This window comes from Syngnathus scovelli, chromosome 20 (genome assembly GCF_024217435.2).
Source record: "Syngnathus scovelli strain Florida chromosome 20, RoL_Ssco_1.2, whole genome shotgun sequence".
Lineage (NCBI taxonomy): Eukaryota > Metazoa > Chordata > Actinopteri > Syngnathiformes > Syngnathidae > Syngnathus > Syngnathus scovelli.
In genome coordinates, this window is record NC_090866.1 from 6,613,344 (window position 1) to 6,629,329 (window position 15,986).

A 15,986-nucleotide genomic window follows, 5' to 3' on the forward strand; every position below is an offset into this window, starting at 1 on the left:
GACTGCTTCAACGCACACAACTCTATTTGGTGTCATGGCTAATCCTGAGATGTCCCTGCATGCAAAGCGATTATCGAAAGGTTACCCAAAAAGTCAAATAGCCTGGCACATAAACGAAAAATATCAATATTTAATATTAAGACACCCGGAATGGATGGTGACATTATTTGCTCTAAAACCCAAATTAGCCTTTTGATGGGATTTTGGGGCCTTCAGTGAACTTCACTTGAACTCGCAAAGCTCCCCACCAGTGGTCGAATGACATTCTCACAGTTCATAAGCCGGCATTACTAAGTCTGTTTGGGAAGCAATGACCATATCATGGATTGCCAGCGCCCATGATGAGCAAATATTAATTATTATAATAACTATTTGCAATCCCTGAGCCATTTAGAACAGTCCCCACCAATTACATACACATACACGAGGGCTGTCACGATCGAGTTTATTATTCTATCGATTAATTGAATAATCAGATAAAAATTTACTTGCATAAAAGTGTATTACAGAACCATTCTCCCTGTGTACTCTTGTTTATGATCAATTATTTAGTGATATAAACAACTAACAACTTGGTCATGGTATAACATGAACAATCTTTATTCACATAGACAAGACATACTATAACTTACAAAGACACAAAGACTCGCTGAACCTTGGCAGCATACAAGACTTGGATTCATGTTCTAGGAACATAGACAAAGACACAATGGACACACAATATTACTTTACAGTAGTACCCAACAATGAGTTGTGATAACATGCAGACAAGGTGTGTTAGTTGCTTTGTACAAAGTTTTTAATAAAAGCACGACTAATAAAAACAAGATTCATCTGATGGCTGGCAACAGATTTACATACTATTTTTATTTTATTATTTATTTTATATACTGTATATAATATGAGAACCATCATCTTGTGTTTTAAATACAAACAAACATTAATTATGTATTTCTGAATACACCAAGTAAGTGGCTGCATGTAGATCCTTAGTTTTCTTTAAATACATTTTTGTGAAGGAATTTGGAACTGTTTGCATCCACTTGGTATTCATCTCCTCCATCCTGTAAGATTCTATTTAGCACGTTTCAGGGCCATCTGAAATACATATTGAAATAATGAAAATGACATTCAGTATTGCAGTATTCAAATTATTACACCATTGCTGAGGAGAGTCAAGCATTAGTTTTTATCTGCTAGCCTGCTAGGAATTCTTTGAGGGCTAAAATCTGCATTTTTTTGATGTTCTATCTTTTTTATATCAGTTTTATGCAATTAGAATTAAAATGCCTCCTTAATTACCTTGTGAGCAATGTCCGCAAGCTGCTGGGCTGTGTGGACCAGCCCTACCGTCTTGTCTTCAGCTGGAGTCAGTTTGTGCCCACGCTCCCTCAGAGCCACTTTTAACTGATTGACTGCATAATAATAAAAAGTTTTAGTTGGCATAAACGAAATGATTAAATGTAAGAAATTCATTGCATATTTACATTAAATTATGACAAACATACAGGTACTATATAACACATTTTTTATTTCCTAATATTAAAATGAATGTACAGCATAGCTTTAATGGTAACACTTTTGAATACTTGATAGCCATATTATTTTTTGGTTTAGTAATTAGCATAGTAAAATATTTTGAGGTTATATATCAGCAGTCTTATTTTCTTAACGTGCATGTTAGTCATTTTAAAAGCAATCTTCATTCCTGTTTAAATGCATTTATAATTCTTTGAGGACTGTGTATTTTGTTTCTTCTCAGTATAGTAAACCTCATGAGTCATACTGGTGATGTAGCACCCTCTAGTGGCCTAAGAATGTAATTACAAGGTTTGTTTCAGCATGCACGATGTAAAATTGCTATGGGGAGGGAAATCAAGGCCTGAGCATTATTATTATTATTATTATTATTATTATTAGCCTTCCATTATTATTATTATTATTATTATTATTATTATTATTATTATTATTATTATTATTATTATTATTATTATTATTGCTCTCCTGGGGGCTTAGAGTGGCTTGTACAAATGAACTGGGACTTGCTGCTGTTTTGCAGCCTGGCACCTCTCCCATCAATTACACGTCTCCTGTCACTGGGTTCAGTGATCTGACCTTCAGTGATCTGAGCTCCCCGTAACCAGCGGCTATTGTTTTGCATCGTATTGTTTCCCCCGAAATCAACAAAGTCACCACTCATGTGACCGCCCAGCCATAGAACACAGATGCCTTTCAACTGGAAAGGGGTACAGAATAAACAATGGACAACAGACAAAAAAAAAAAAAAAAACATCTCAAAAGTCAAATTCTGGATAAAAACAGTTGACAGTAAAATGTAGTAAAAATCAACTACCTCTATTTCGTGAGCGCCTTTGGCTTGCAACCATCTTCTTCGTCATATGATTCAAGAAGGCTTTGCAGCGGTAGATGAACAGACTCATGTCGGAGGACTCTGTCATTTGAAAAAATAAAAAACAAATCAAACAATTAACAGCAGATATCTGGTGAAGGTGAAAATGGTATGGAGTAAGTTTGGATTTTCGATTTTGACTGTTTTATCAATTCTATAATGACCACAAAATAATCTGAGGTGAAATAACAGTTACATTTCTTTCTTTCTTTCTTTCTTTCTTTCTTTCTTTCTTTCTTTCTTTCTTTCTTTCTTTCTTTCTTTCTTTCTTTCTTTCTTTCTATTTATATATTTTTTTTTTCTATATTGTTTTATTGGCCATTAAAACAATGAAGTTAGTGATGGACTAAAACATTTCCACAAGGCTGTGTAATATCATATTCTATTACCTCCTGTGAGTTTGGACGAGCAGTTGATGAACTCTGGTGGTCTGGGTGCAACTAAGCTTTTTCGTCGAGATGTTAGTGTTCCAGATGAACGCCGACGTAACGAATCACTGGGACCAGCCCCCCCATCTTGGTAAGAACCCCGGCGGCTCGATTTGACCAGGCTTCCTGCCTTTCCATCCCAGTAGGTCCGGCAGGCACGATATAGAATCTGAATGAAGATGCACTTTTCTGCTGCTGAGCTGGCCACCCACTGGTCCACAGCATTGATAAACACCAGGTCAAATTCTGGACTGTCCTAGTGGAGAGTAGATAACATGTGAGCAAGCAATTACTCTTGATGAACTTTAAAGTCATATCTTTATTGACTCTTTCCATGAAATCAAAATGAGGTGGTGACCTTGTTGGGGTTAATGCCGTTGACCTGTCGTAGTTGCTCCACCGCCCACTGTGATGTCCTTGTGAAGGCCAAGGAACCACTAAACTGCTTCACCTTTGAAATGAGGAGCTGCTGTGGCCTTGTGTTGGTCACTACACAGAGAGCATAAACTATCATTTACTGCTGGCAACTAAATCGGATAAATTAAGGTTGTGGAAAAATTGAAACTAATATGGAAAAGCAGAAAAGAAAATGGATGGAGTTGGAGTAATACACAACACCAGGAAAATTAGGACACTAAATATTAAGTATAAATAGACTGTTTTGAATGTCTTGCATTATTTATAAAATTCAAAATAGTACATAAAAAATTATAAATAAATATATAAATAATAATAATATATAATAATAATAAATTGTGAATAACTATAATTATAAATAACTCTTAAAAAAATTAAAGTCTACTTTTTTTCTGCAAAGGAGAAGCTATTTTTTTTACAGATTTGTGTAAAAGTCTATTCATATTTGTATCATGGCACATTAGGAAAATTAGGACACTAAATATTAAATATAAATAGACTGTTTTGAAAATCTTACATTATTTATGAAATTCAAAGTAGTACATAAAAAATTATAAATAAATATATAAATAATATATAATAATAAAAAAATTATGAATAACTATAATTATTAATAACTCATAAAAGTAATTGAAAGTCTACTTTTTTTCCTGCAAAGGAGATGCTAATTTTTTTTACAGGTTTGCGTGAAAAATCTATTAATATTTGTGTCATGGCACATCTTACTTAAAGTGAAAAAAAAAATCATATTTGCACCTGAAACACAGATGAATGTTGCATAGTTTTTTTGGGATCCTAGCGAAAGGAAAGACATCCTCTTCTTTTTTCTCCTCTGTACCTCCACTGCCACCAGCATCCGTTCATTATGAGGGATGAAGACTTCTTTGTTAATGCTAGACTGTTTATTCATCGTTGATCTGACCTAGCGGTGAAATGACATGAGATACTTGTCAGGCATTGATGAAAATCAGGCAAAGGTATATTGATTTATGAGCATAACATATTGGCAATCTGTGTTACGTACAATAATAAATGTCTAAAGGTTATACAGAATTAATTTTCTTCGCCTGAGATATTCATAACATGCAATGTAGATACACTGGCAAGGAGACTTAAATATACATCACAAGAAATAAGACATTATGATGATAGAAAATTATACCTAACCCACTTTCACTCATTCAGCACCATTGACTTACCTCTCCTGGTTTTGCTCTTGAATCTCAAAAAAAACGTTCTTCTTGTTAGTTGGAAGTGAGGTTAGTTAGATTAACTACTAGATAGTTGAGCTGTCATGAATTTATACCCTGGTGGCACACCGAGCGGTGTGCCTTGCAGTGAAGGCTCACACAAATCACAGTGTGTCCCATTAGAGGAAGTTGACACTGGAAGCCAGGAACAGACGTTCTCTGTTTGAGACACACAGAATCACGGCCCACTGCACTTTATGGCGGATGAAGATCCAAATAACTCATGGTATTTAAATCACTAAATCGTAAATCATGAGATGTTCATGAAATTCGTCATGTGCTTAATCATGCTGTCAATCTCTAGTTGGGAATTTTTTTCTGTTGATTGAGTGTCTCAAATATGTTTTTTAATTATGCTATAATTCCATGTGGGGCATTTTTAGGATCTTTGTGAAGTTAAATATTCTATTCTACTTCAGTTGTGTGCTAAATATAAAATATAGTTAAACAAAATATTATTTTTTTATTATTATTATGCAAATTCATGAATATTTTTGCTACTTTTCCCAAAAAATTCTAGACTGACAAGGAAAATGAATGGCATTGGAATTTGCAAATAACTGATATGTACAATTCTTACATCACATTGTGACTGTAAAACCTCAAATGAAAAAGAACTGTTCTTCCTGGTTACTCGATCATTGATTTGATGACAAGATTATCTTATTCAGTTTGGCAGTCATGTGTTTTAATTGGTATACCGTCCAATAGTCACAGGCTTGTATACAAAATACAAGGAGTTAATATTGTACTCTACACATATTGAATTGCTTTGAACGATCAAAAAAAAATATTGTCAATTTCCAGTTTCATATTGTTTTTTTTGTTTTTTTTCAAAACATCTCAAATCATTTTTAAAAAAAGGACAGACACAAACATGCACAGACACACACATAGAGCAAATCAGTGAAGTTAGAAATTTTGCTAGTATTAAATTTATACACATCTGGTGTAAATGGCACGTTCACCAAAATCAGGATTGTTGAAACCTTGGCATTGTAGTATAAATAACATGCATCCAAATACCTGTCCAAAATTGAAATATCGCTTTCAACAAAAGACATCCGAACTTATAAAAAACATAATAAATAAAATGAATAAAAAGCCAAAATTTGGCAAACGTTTTAAGAAACAGGAAAAATATATTTTCTCATTGAGAGCTATAGCAGAAACTTTATACTGTAAATGTTAGATCAAAGGATATATTTTTGGCCATAACATAAGAAATTTTATTAGAAATTAATTTTGAAAATATATATAAATCACGACAGTTTTTTTTGCACTGTTAGTACTCTTAAGTACTATATAGGCTATTCATATTCCTAAATGGTTTTGATGAAAAATTATGTTTTGGAACATTATTAAAAAAAAAAAAAAAAAGGATGTGATCCTGGTTACTTGCATATTATTGAGTTTTGCAATACATTTAGAATATTGCCCAATATGATAGAACACATTTGGACCTGAAACTTATGTCACAGTGTAAAGAAAACCAACCTAAAATTAGCTAAACAAAAGTTATCATTTTAATGTGTTTAGACACTACTGTTTGCCACATTACTGCATGTTTTACACAATGCTTGATTTTGCAAGGTCATCAACATATTGTAGGCAACTCCTAAATATTTGGCCACGTCACATTTAAGATATGTATGATGACAAAATTACTCTCATGATGATTAAACAGAAGATGCTATTATTGTGCTCACATGGCAAGGTCAATAAAGGTATATTGGATGATTTTGAATGTGGAATAGTATATAAATAGGATTTTTTGACAGTGTAACAACTGGAGAAAAAAATATATAAAAGTATTTAAATACGGTTGACGGCTGAGTCATTTTACTTTTTGTTTCAATTGACTCCATTCAGCCTCTTTTGACGTACACAAAGACCAAACATAGACACGCACACAGGTCGAACAATAGTGTTGTTGTAAAGGGCAAAGTGGAATCTTTCTAAGTTTATGCTACTAGCGCATAATTTTAGTAGCTAGTTTTAAAAAGTAACTGTCTCTCCGTGCTGTTATGTTAGGAAAATGATCACAACAGCAAAGCATTGTACTGCTCAATGGTTAGGAGAAATTATGGGGTGACAGGAGGATACAAATACACAGAACATTGTACAAGTTCAAGAACAAAACAGCACAAATGGTAAAAGAAGTTGTTTCTGCACAAGATGGTGCACAGGAACTTCCTGGATGTGGTCAGAGGACAAGGCTTTGAGCACAGTGTGTGTGTGTGTGTCCGTGCGTGTTTGTGTGCTGATATGAGTATTTGTCAATTCAGTTTCAATTCACTTGGTAAATCATTTCATGCTCTTGTTTAAATAAGCCAAGGTTTAAATAAATTAAAAAATAATATTTCAGTTTTTATGTTCAAAAGTATAAATAAAATGTAAATAAAATAAATATGGATTTACTTTATAGTAATATTAAGGGTAAAAAAAAATCACATTTTAGAAACAGTACCAGTGTATAAAATAGAAAACAATTTTTAGTTGTGAGAAAGGGAGTGCTTTTTTTTTTTTTCCAATTGTGTGAATAGAAAATGAATTGAGTGACCATGCCTTATAGTGTGCATGGATTTTTTTTTTTTTTTTTTTAGACGGGATCGGTGTTGTCCTCAGCAGTCTCAGGCGGGTCTTGGGGTCTATACATGAAAGTAAGGAGAAAAAGCGCCACATCATAAGAGCACCAATAGGCTGTATGTGACGTCACCGCTGACCAATAGCGGCTCTCAACCAAACCCTCTCGCAGCTCAAAGTCGATGCGTCTTTCCAGCTCCACTAAAACACAGAAAAATTAATTGTTGTTGCTGTAGATTGGAAACAAATATCAAATTCAAAGAACTTTTGGACTTACAGGTGGTTTGGTCCAAGACCACTGAAGTGGATTGAGACATTGCTTGCTCAATTTCCCCACCCTCGTCTTCTACTTGTTTCTCCTTCTCATCGCTTTCGGGGAGCAGTGGCTTCTCTCCCGCTGCGTTATCCACCTCTGTGGTTCGACCTTCAAAATCTGAGGGCTCTTCCTCTACACCGCCCACCTGGCCACTGGATCGAGAAAAGCGAGAAAACAGGATTCCTCCGATTCCCTTTCCGATACTTGCAGCACCTGAAGGGCGAGAAGACCATACATGGTTTTGCACGTTTGGAGATGATCCTCATTTGCAGTTAAAATACCGCATTTTCAGGACTATAAGGCGCACCTTCAATGAAATGGCACATTTTAAAAGTTTGTCCTTATATAAGGTGCACCGGACTATAAGGCGTGCCATTAATGCATCATGTCAGATTTCTAATCCAAATCATATCATTCTCCATTTTATCTTTTTTATTTCAACTTCAGACGCAACAAATTACTTTATAATCACAAAATAATGATCCATAGTCTTTTTGATTCATGATTCATAGTCTTCAGCGGGCCACTTATGATTGATTTCATGACACAATGCTTCGGGCCGGTTTAAATTTAGGAGTTTGATCCATATATAAGGCGCACCAGACTATAAGGCGCACTGTTGACTTTTGAGAAATTTTTAGGTGTGCCTTATAATCCGGAAAATACGGTAGTTAATTGTCTTCTGGGAACATTTAAAAAAGTATCTAACCCATGATGCTGGCCTTGCCCAGATTGGTGATGGACTCTCCATAGTGTCGTCGTGCTTGGGGCGGGGAGGTGCAAGGGCTGGGAAGGCTTTCTGAGTCTGGTATAGATGTCGTCTCCTTGGCGAGGTTCAGCAGTGTGGGGCGAATGTGATCATATGGCGTGGGGCTGGTGGTGTTGTACCTGCCACATCAAAGTTGCATTAATCAACTTTAATTAATGTACATAAATATGTTGATGTTTTTTCTCCTCTAGCTTAATATGGCTTTTCCATGAAAACTAACAAAAATATGTCCAAGTCTCTTCAAAAGATTTTTTGTTCTGTTAAATACACTCAAGCTGTTTTTGCAATCAATGCCACCGGAGGGCGCTGATTTTATTTTATTTTTTAGGAAGAACGGGATGTGAAAAGATTTGATTGCATGTGTGACCATCCATCTATTTTCTCCTACTTATCTAGTTTAGGGATGCCTACTTAATCAAAGTTATGCCATATTAGAGGAAAAACAGCCATTCACTCCAAAGGATGACTTACCAGTGGATTTGAACAGGCGCAATGTTACTGTAGTGCTTTAAAATAAGAGGCTCCAATCTGTATGCCTATAAGAGCAGAGAATGAAAGAATTATTTGGATATTGTTTTCCCATCTTATTTATTAAATGGTATGTATTTAAAATACATTATAAAACATAATTCAAATCAGAGCGGCTTCCATAGCTGAAATGGATATGGATCTAAAACTGGACTAGGCCAGACTAGTAATAAAGTACTCACCACTGGGTCAGTGGGATGAAATACGTTGAAAAGGCGTTTGCAGATTGAGGTGGGGAGGATATGGTCCTGCACGACATTGCTACCAGGACGGATGCCTCGTAATGCCAAGAATACAGCCAGTGGGGAGCCCATGCAGAAGAAATTTTCCACCTAAAAAATCAAGAAACAGTAAATTTTAGTATAAAAAAAATGTAAAACTAATAAAAACTATTATTTGATTAGTTTCTGATCAATTTTATTACCTTGAATTTTAAAGCTGGAATTGCAACACAAGACAAGGTCTGCAGACCCTGGAATTGATCCTCCAAATCTCTCAACCTGTACAGATTTTTATTTTTTTTAGATTACCCATATTAATTCTTCAGTTTCAAAGAATGTCACAAACTGACAACAGTGCTGTTGTTATTGTGTTGAGTGTTTCTAGTAAAATGCACAGTAAAAAATACATTTCAAATACCTGAGGCGTGTGAGTCTGAGCTGCTCCTGAAGATGGCGCTCTTCATCACTTGGCCAGCGGGCCTTTGTTTCTTCTGGATCTGGCACTTGTGAATGATGAAAGCGCACAGGGTCCCAGCCAGTCATGATGTCAAAGGTTATGACACAACCTAACGAGTGTGACACGATGGACACTTTTCCATTTTTTTCAAAATCTGGATTTCTTGAGCAGAAAAGTGAGTAAAGACGGTTCAGCTCCAGTGTCAGGCCACGAGTAATCTGCATATACAGACAAGCACACCAAAAAAATATTTTTGTTGTCTTCACAACTATTCACAGAACTCATTTCGTATATTAAACCGTAATTTTTTCCCCAAAGACGAATCTGCACAAATTTACAGGTAGTCATAAAATAATCTCACCTCGTCTCTGTAAAGCGGACTAGTGTAGTACATGATGTCCATGGCGCTGCTGTTCAACATGTCTCTAAGACCTCTAAGTTTGTCTGGAGTGATGGTGTCCACCGTGTCTGCAAGAGCGCACCATGCAAGATTATATGTCTTATAAAGTAACACTGTATTTAAAACATGAGACAGCCCATCTGGAAGCGATTCAGTGCGTGAAATACCAGATGGAAAGACAAGTATGATTATCACTAGCGTGTGGGGATGTAGCTCAGTGGTAGAGCGCATGCTTAGCATGCATGAGGTCCTGGGATCGATCCCCAGCATCTCCATGTTTTGGTAGCCCAATCTGGTCGCTGGTCCTCCCACGGCTAAATATATCAGTGGCTACATTAGCAATTTAGCCTCTTTGCTGCTAACATAAAATGAATGAACATACTCCATGAGCAAGTACATTTGGTCATGTAGTATATACTATATCCTCATCATTAAAGATGAAATAGTGAATGACTATAAATCTTACCTTGACAGTGTATATAGAAATAAATTAATGCTAACATTAGCTTTTAGCATCATACCTCCATCAAGAGCCAGTTTCGACCGCCATTCGACAGGAAGGAATTCAACATGCTCTGTGGTGCGGTTAGGAAAGTGCTTCTCCTCCATCTTTCTGGCAGCATCTCTCATCCTGCCAACAAAGAGTGTTACTGAAAACAATCACCTTGATTGCATATTGTGCTGACTCATTCGTCTTACATGCTAGTGTTTCTAATAATACGACCCTGGTCCATTTTCTGACCGATGCCGTGCACCACAAACACGATGTGAGTGGTTTCAGGTGGAGTGTCCTCAGGTGCTGCTTCCTCTACGTACCCTCTGTGGAGACGTGTCCCGCTGCTGGAAGCTGTGAATAGGACATTTTGTGGTCATCCGAGAACATGGATTACAGTTTATCCATGTACCTTTAGAAAAGCCCAGTTTCTGAGTAACAGTTCGTGCAATCTTCGACGTGGTCGCGTCGCTGTAAAGGTACACCAAATCCACACTGTGCCAGTCAACATGGCTACGGCTCAGCTTCAAACTGTGAATAGCTAGCAGAACATAACACAGTAATACATATTTAATCACTATACACAATATGCATGTTTTTTTTGTTTTTTTTTTACCGTCTTTGCTGTCTACTGTGGTGGTCACTGCCTCCATTTCATAGGTGTCCCTCATTTGTTGACCGCGGAAACGAGCAAGGTGCTCTTGCTCAATCATGTCACTCTCATCCTCCTCTAAAGGAAGCCAGGTTCCATCGATGAACCACTGACCTCTCATCACGGGAATGCGATCTTGCTCTGGGGAAAATTAAAATCACGGTCGTGTCATTTGTATTTAGAGAGTGCGTGCAACTTTTACCCATGTTGAGGATTGTACTTGGGGGCCACTGTACTTACTAGTCACCAAAGTACGCTTGTGCTATAATGATGTAAATCACAGGTGTCAAACTTAAGGCCCGGGGGCCAGATACGGCCCGCCAGATCATTTTATGTGGCCCGCACACAGACAAATTGTGCATCAAATTCGTGTCATTACAAATTGTGCATCATATTTGTGTCATTACTAGAATTGCAAATTGTCTTCACTTTTAATAATATCTTCTTTTTTATATATTTGACCAGTTTTTACTCATCTGATTTGAAGACGATTATTTGTCAGTTTGTTTTGTAGCTTTATAATATGAGGTGCTCATACATTTATTTGGGTTGACAGTCATAATGGCCCTCGAAAGAAGCTATGACTATAATGTGGCCCGCAAAAAAATGAGTTTGACACCCCTGACTTATAGGAAACAAAAGCATTGGGTGCTTACGGTTCCAGTACACAGGGTAGCATTCCTTCTCTCTGATGTCCACCTCATAGAGGCCTCCTCTGACACACACTGCCTCCATGTTAATTCTGTTTTCGCCCAGGTCCCTCGTCTCGTCCGACACCGAGGGCCGTTGCGGGACCGCCGACTCATTTTGAACACCGGACTCATCCACGCTCTCGTCTGGCTGGATCTCGCCGGACGTGGTTGCGTCTTTGCCCTCGGTATCGACGGGCTCACTGTGGCGTTTAACCTTATCAGGGTTCTGCTCACTGAACCTTCCATAGGCGGTCTCAATTTTTAACGAGTCATGTCCAACGAAAGGTTTCCACGTCCGCTTGTCCTCTTTGTAAAACCACCTGACCTCCTCCGGGCCCAGCTCCGTGACGATCTCACCCCTGTGCCGAGAGCTGTTTGAACGTATGCGTTTCTTGGTTGACACGTTGCCGTCACTTTCCGTGTAGTTCGGCTCGATGTCCAAATACGATGGGCTGGAGTATTCTTCTTCAGACAGGCCCAGTATTATGCCGTCCTGTGGTAAAAGCGGAATGTGTCCATCCAAGCCAGGTTCTCCTGGGTCACTCTCCCCGTTGCGGGTTTCCACTCCCATCGGGTTCTCGTCGTAGCCGGACACAAAAACATCATTTGCCATGTCCCATTCACTGCTGCTCACTGAGTTATTATCCGAGCTCTGCTGGCGCATGGTCGTTTTGTCCTTCATACTGCTCATGGTTTGGATTCGAATTGTTTAACATAAATACAACACAACGCGCGCCCCTATAATCCCTGCATAAAGGTTTCTTTCTCCGCAGCTTGGAACATCTGTGCGCCTCCCTATGACCACGACGATTCGATCACATTATAGCAAGTGATTCCAACACACCGATCTAAATCTTTTAAATAGAATAATAAAATATATCCTGTTTTGTGGCTACTCATTCCTCTGTTTTTTCGTCGCGCATCACAGTTACCTCTGATGGAATAAACGATGCTAGTTTTGAAGGCAAGCTCGGCAGTGGGGTCTCAGAAATTAACATGAGAGGTTCCGGTTAAACCTATCAAAGTAAAGTCAATTTCGACGGAAATATTACACACAAATTTAAAAAGTATAAAGACAAATAATGTCGACCAAACAATAGTATAACAAATTATGTAATTGTTTTAATTTAGTTAATTTAATGAAGTTTCAAGTTATCCTCATTTTCTTCTTTGGAATTTAAATTCGTATCAATTTAATGGTTGAATGTGCTCCAGAAAATACATATTTGGTTCCTGTACATTCATAGATAAGAAGAAATTAAAAAAAGTTGCAATGAAGTGCCGCGTTTGTGGCAATAGAAAACGAAACGCGTTTCTGTACGTTTCTGGGTTTTCACCTCGAGAGCCACCGTAGTTAAACTTCAAGCTGTCATGGCAGTCGTGAGATGTTCCTGTATTACAATTTTCGAGAATTCGTTTCTTTTAGCGTTTGATTTTTAGAAAATGGCAGGAGGTTTCTTAATTACATTGTATGAGTACTCGCCACTCTTTTATATTAGTGTGGTTTCTTTGTGTTTTGTTATTACCGCTGCCATGGTCCTCGGATGGTAAGTCGTTTCGCTATGATATTTTACACTGTAAACAGAGTAATCGTCGATATGACACAAGTGGTTTACATATTTTTTGTACAAGGTATGAAGTTTGGGCATCGAACAAATGCATAATTCAACGTTTTACTTTTTAAGGGTATATTTTCTTTCATCACATATCGTGATATATCGTTGATAACATTTCTGACATATCAAATATCTCAGATATCATGTATGGTGACATTGTTGTATTCTGAGCCACATATTTTCACAATATTCAAAGGACTTATATACTATCAGGATGTATATCATTAATCAAATATAAAACTATTCTTTGTGAAAATATCTGATAGTTTACAAAATACTAAAATCAGATTAAACCCAAGATAGCGAGTCACTTAACGTTATTTTGCTTCAATTTATACAGGGTTGGTTTTGATGTCCCAGTTATCTTGCGTAGCTCTGATGACACAGAGTCCATCCTACCTACTCCCGAAAAGCAAATGGTTCAAGTGACAAATCCTTTTTCCCTCGAGATGGGTTCTGGATCAGCATCTGTTACAAGTAAGACATACAGTACATACAATTACAAATACAGTAGAACCTCCACATTGAGGCACATTCAGTTTGTTTTGATTTGGAGACAAAAAAACTCCTGTACGGTGGGAGACAAATAGCATGTGACGTTTATTACCGTATTTTCCGCACTATAAGGCGCACCTAAAAACCTCCAATTTTCTCAAAAACCGACAGTGCGCCTTATAATCTGGTGCGCCTTATATATGGACCAATATTGAGCCACTACGGCAGGCGTGTCGAAATATATGGATTTATATATGGACACAGTTTTAAAATGGGCCATTCATTGAAGGTGCGCCTTATAATCCGGTGCGCCTTATACATGGACAAAGTTTTAAAATGGGCTATTCATTAAAGGTGCGCCTTATAATCCGGTGTGCCTTATAGTGCGGAAAATACGGTAAATTTCATTAGTCATTAAATGATCAGTCCAGTCTTGGAAGTTTACTTCATTAAACTGAGCCCTCGTGGTGACGGCAGGTTAGTGTTAATGGTTTTGTCTGACTTGACATTCTACCATGACATTCTACAGATGGTGTGTGGTTGAAGCCATATTGTTTGGAGCCGTGTATCTTGAGCTGCTTCTGGGGTTGTGAGGTCAGTGCCCTGCAGCGAGCATTGCAGGCACACCAGGGTGTCTCCAGGTTGAGCAACCCCCAGCATTTCCGGGAGGCGTTATACGGCTTCTATCATCACTGCCAGAGCATTTAGTATCCTTTCTCAAATTCAGTGCTGCCCATGATAAAAGAAATCAAATATTTCCAGATGATTTTGTCTGTGTTTGGCAAACCTTTTAGTGAGTGGTTTCTGCTTCTGTGATAGTTTGGCTCTTTGACACAATCCTTCTAGTATCAGCAGTGAAGACAGAGAAGAACGCTTCATTTGTATTCCACCAGAACAGGCACTCTCAGATTTTGGCCCATTGCCCAGGCAACGCTATCCTCTCGTGTCTGTGTTGACCTTGGCGGAACAAGAGGCTCGAGACACATATAATATTGTGAGTTCTTTGAATATCACCAATAATATGCATTTAAGGACCCAACTTATTCGAATAAATCATCTTCTTTCAGGTGGCCAGTGTCACTGTAATTCATGTACCTGATGATAAATACAACCTGTCCGCAAGGATTCTCTTCCAATACCTTCTCACCTCACAGGGGAACATGTACGAATTAAAAGTAGGTTTTCAAACTTCCACTTTTAAATCTAATGCTTGTCTTTTAAATTTTCAAGATCAATTTGAATTGAAATTATTGTCTAATCCGTCCTTGCAGGCTCTTTTTATGTCAGCTAATAGTGGTGGAGAATCTGGTCATCCTACCGACCCGATTGTCCGTCCCAGTGAGCCTGAGGAGGAAGAAGAGACTGGAAAAGAGGTAGAGGATGAGGAAGATGATAAAGGCTTGTCAGAGAGACAGGGTAAAGACTGTGTAGTGTGTCAAAATGCAGCTATCAATAGAGTGTTGCTGCCTTGCCGACATGCTTGTGTGTGTGACAGTTGTTTTTCACACTTCTCACACTGTCCCATATGTAGAGCTTTCATCCAGGAATCATTTGCCCTGACTCTTGGTTCTGCAGCATTTGAACAATGAATTACATAATGCAAAGTAAACCCAAAACAAATTAGTGTCACTATATTGAAATTATTTTATATCATTTAGGTATTGCTTTTCTATGAATATGCTGATGAAAACATAGTGAGTAAATTAAGGCTGTAATATTTATATGATAGAACTTAATAGAAGTTTATTGGTATTGAGACTGTTTCACATTTTTTTGTAAATATTTTGTGCTATTTGTGTAGTGAATACACAGCTGTAAATTAGTTCGCATTCTGCCTCCTCCAGCAGTGTTATGTTCATTTATGTGTGAATTAGTCAGCCCCGACTGACAACTCAGTAATTGAGCTGGGATAGGCACCAGCAACCCCGTGATCATGTACAGAAAAAGGGTGACACCTTATAGTTGAATGTATAAACAGTACGATGCATTATTTATTAACCACAGTCAAATCTTATTCAACTCCCATTTTTTTTATTCCAGGTTGGAGATCTGTTTAGTTCGTTATATTGTCAGTGAGTTGACGCAAAAATACTATTTATCTTGCGCATTCACAAGTTTGATGTCTGGTTCTGTTGTATTTACTATAGTTGGACAAAAACATTCATTTGCACAGAAAACAATGAAGATGTTAACTTTAAACTGTTTCAGGTAAATGCGAAATTATACATTAAAATCTATGGGAGAGGAAAAAAAAAG

The 15,986-nt window shown here is 37.5% G+C and overlaps 3 protein-coding genes and 1 non-coding gene across 7 annotated transcripts in view; 2 read left to right on the plus strand and 2 right to left on the minus strand.

Moving 5' to 3' along the window:
* The window catches only part of cgrrf1 (cell growth regulator with ring finger domain 1), a 35,434-nt gene extending 19,449 nt beyond the window's left edge, over nt 1–15,985 (plus strand). Inside the window, exons 1-6 of one of the 2 annotated variants that reach the window (XM_049756056.2) lie at nt 12,951–13,166; nt 13,576–13,712; nt 14,260–14,437; nt 14,577–14,724; nt 14,798–14,905; nt 15,002–15,985. In XM_049756056.2, the coding sequence (XP_049612013.1) occupies nt 13,063–13,166; nt 13,576–13,712; nt 14,260–14,437; nt 14,577–14,724; nt 14,798–14,905; nt 15,002–15,319 (993 nt within the window). In that variant the 5' untranslated portion in view covers nt 12,951–13,062 and the 3' untranslated portion in view covers nt 15,320–15,985. Of the gene's footprint in view, nt 1–12,950; nt 13,167–13,575; nt 13,713–14,259; nt 14,438–14,576; nt 14,725–14,797; nt 14,906–15,001 lie in introns of those variants that run through there. The other variant, XM_049756057.1, reaches the window with a different exon arrangement.
* Nucleotides 577–4,650, minus strand: stxbp6l (syntaxin binding protein 6 (amisyn), like). Of its 2 annotated transcripts, none has more exons than XM_049756062.2 (7): nt 4,455–4,650; nt 4,012–4,172; nt 3,197–3,327; nt 2,800–3,094; nt 2,354–2,452; nt 1,303–1,415; nt 577–1,098 (listed from the first exon to the last, which is right to left on the minus strand). In XM_049756062.2, exons 2-7 carry the CDS (start codon nt 4,163–4,165, stop codon nt 1,075–1,077), a joined length of 816 nt encoding a protein of 271 aa, XP_049612019.1. In that variant the 5' UTR covers nt 4,166–4,172; nt 4,455–4,650; the 3' UTR covers nt 577–1,074. The 2 variants fall into 2 exon arrangements, with proteins under 2 accessions (XP_049612019.1, XP_049612018.1); XM_049756061.2 differs by having other exon boundaries at nt 4,012–4,177; nt 4,455–4,649.
* On the minus strand, nt 5,164–12,597 carry ddhd1b (DDHD domain containing 1b). Of its 2 annotated transcripts, XM_049756051.2 has the most exons (13): nt 11,584–12,597; nt 10,892–11,068; nt 10,688–10,816; nt 10,482–10,629; nt 10,304–10,413; nt 9,744–9,850; nt 9,344–9,600; nt 9,129–9,204; nt 8,887–9,036; nt 8,648–8,712; nt 8,117–8,295; nt 7,369–7,620; nt 5,164–7,292 (listed from the first exon to the last, which is right to left on the minus strand). In XM_049756051.2, the coding sequence occupies exons 1-13, from the start codon at nt 12,308–12,310 to the stop codon at nt 7,108–7,110; spliced, it is 2,562 nt and encodes an 853-aa protein (XP_049612008.1). In that variant the 5' UTR covers nt 12,311–12,597; the 3' UTR covers nt 5,164–7,107. The 2 variants fall into 2 exon arrangements, with proteins under 2 accessions (XP_049612008.1, XP_049612007.1); XM_049756050.2 differs by having other exon boundaries at nt 10,688–11,068.
* trnaa-agc (transfer RNA alanine (anticodon AGC)) lies at nt 9,986–10,057 on the plus strand. Its single transcript has one exon. It is a non-coding gene; the product is annotated as a tRNA-Ala (tRNA).
* Nucleotide 15,986: the final 1 nt, after the last annotated feature.

Coding starts and splice junctions, on each gene's coding strand:
- stxbp6l (XM_049756062.2), bottom strand. CDS start 4,165: ATGAATAAACAGTCTAGCATTAACAAAGAAGTCTTCATCCCTCATAAT. Junction 3,328..4,011: donor AACATTCATCTGTGTTTCAG/GTGCAAATATGA, acceptor CTCTCTGTGTAG/TGACCAACACAAGGCCACAG. Junction 3,095..3,196: donor ACGGCATTAACCCCAACAAG/GTCACCACCTCA, acceptor ACTCTCCACTAG/GACAGTCCAGAATTTGACCT.
- ddhd1b (XM_049756050.2), bottom strand. CDS start 12,310: ATGAGCAGTATGAAGGACAAAACGACCATGCGCCAGCAGAGCTCGGAT. Junction 10,414..10,481: donor ATTATTAGAAACACTAGCAT/GTAAGACGAATG, acceptor CTTTGTTGGCAG/GATGAGAGATGCTGCCAGAA. Junction 9,851..10,303: donor GAAACTGGCTCTTGATGGAG/GTATGATGCTAA, acceptor GCGCTCTTGCAG/ACACGGTGGACACCATCACT.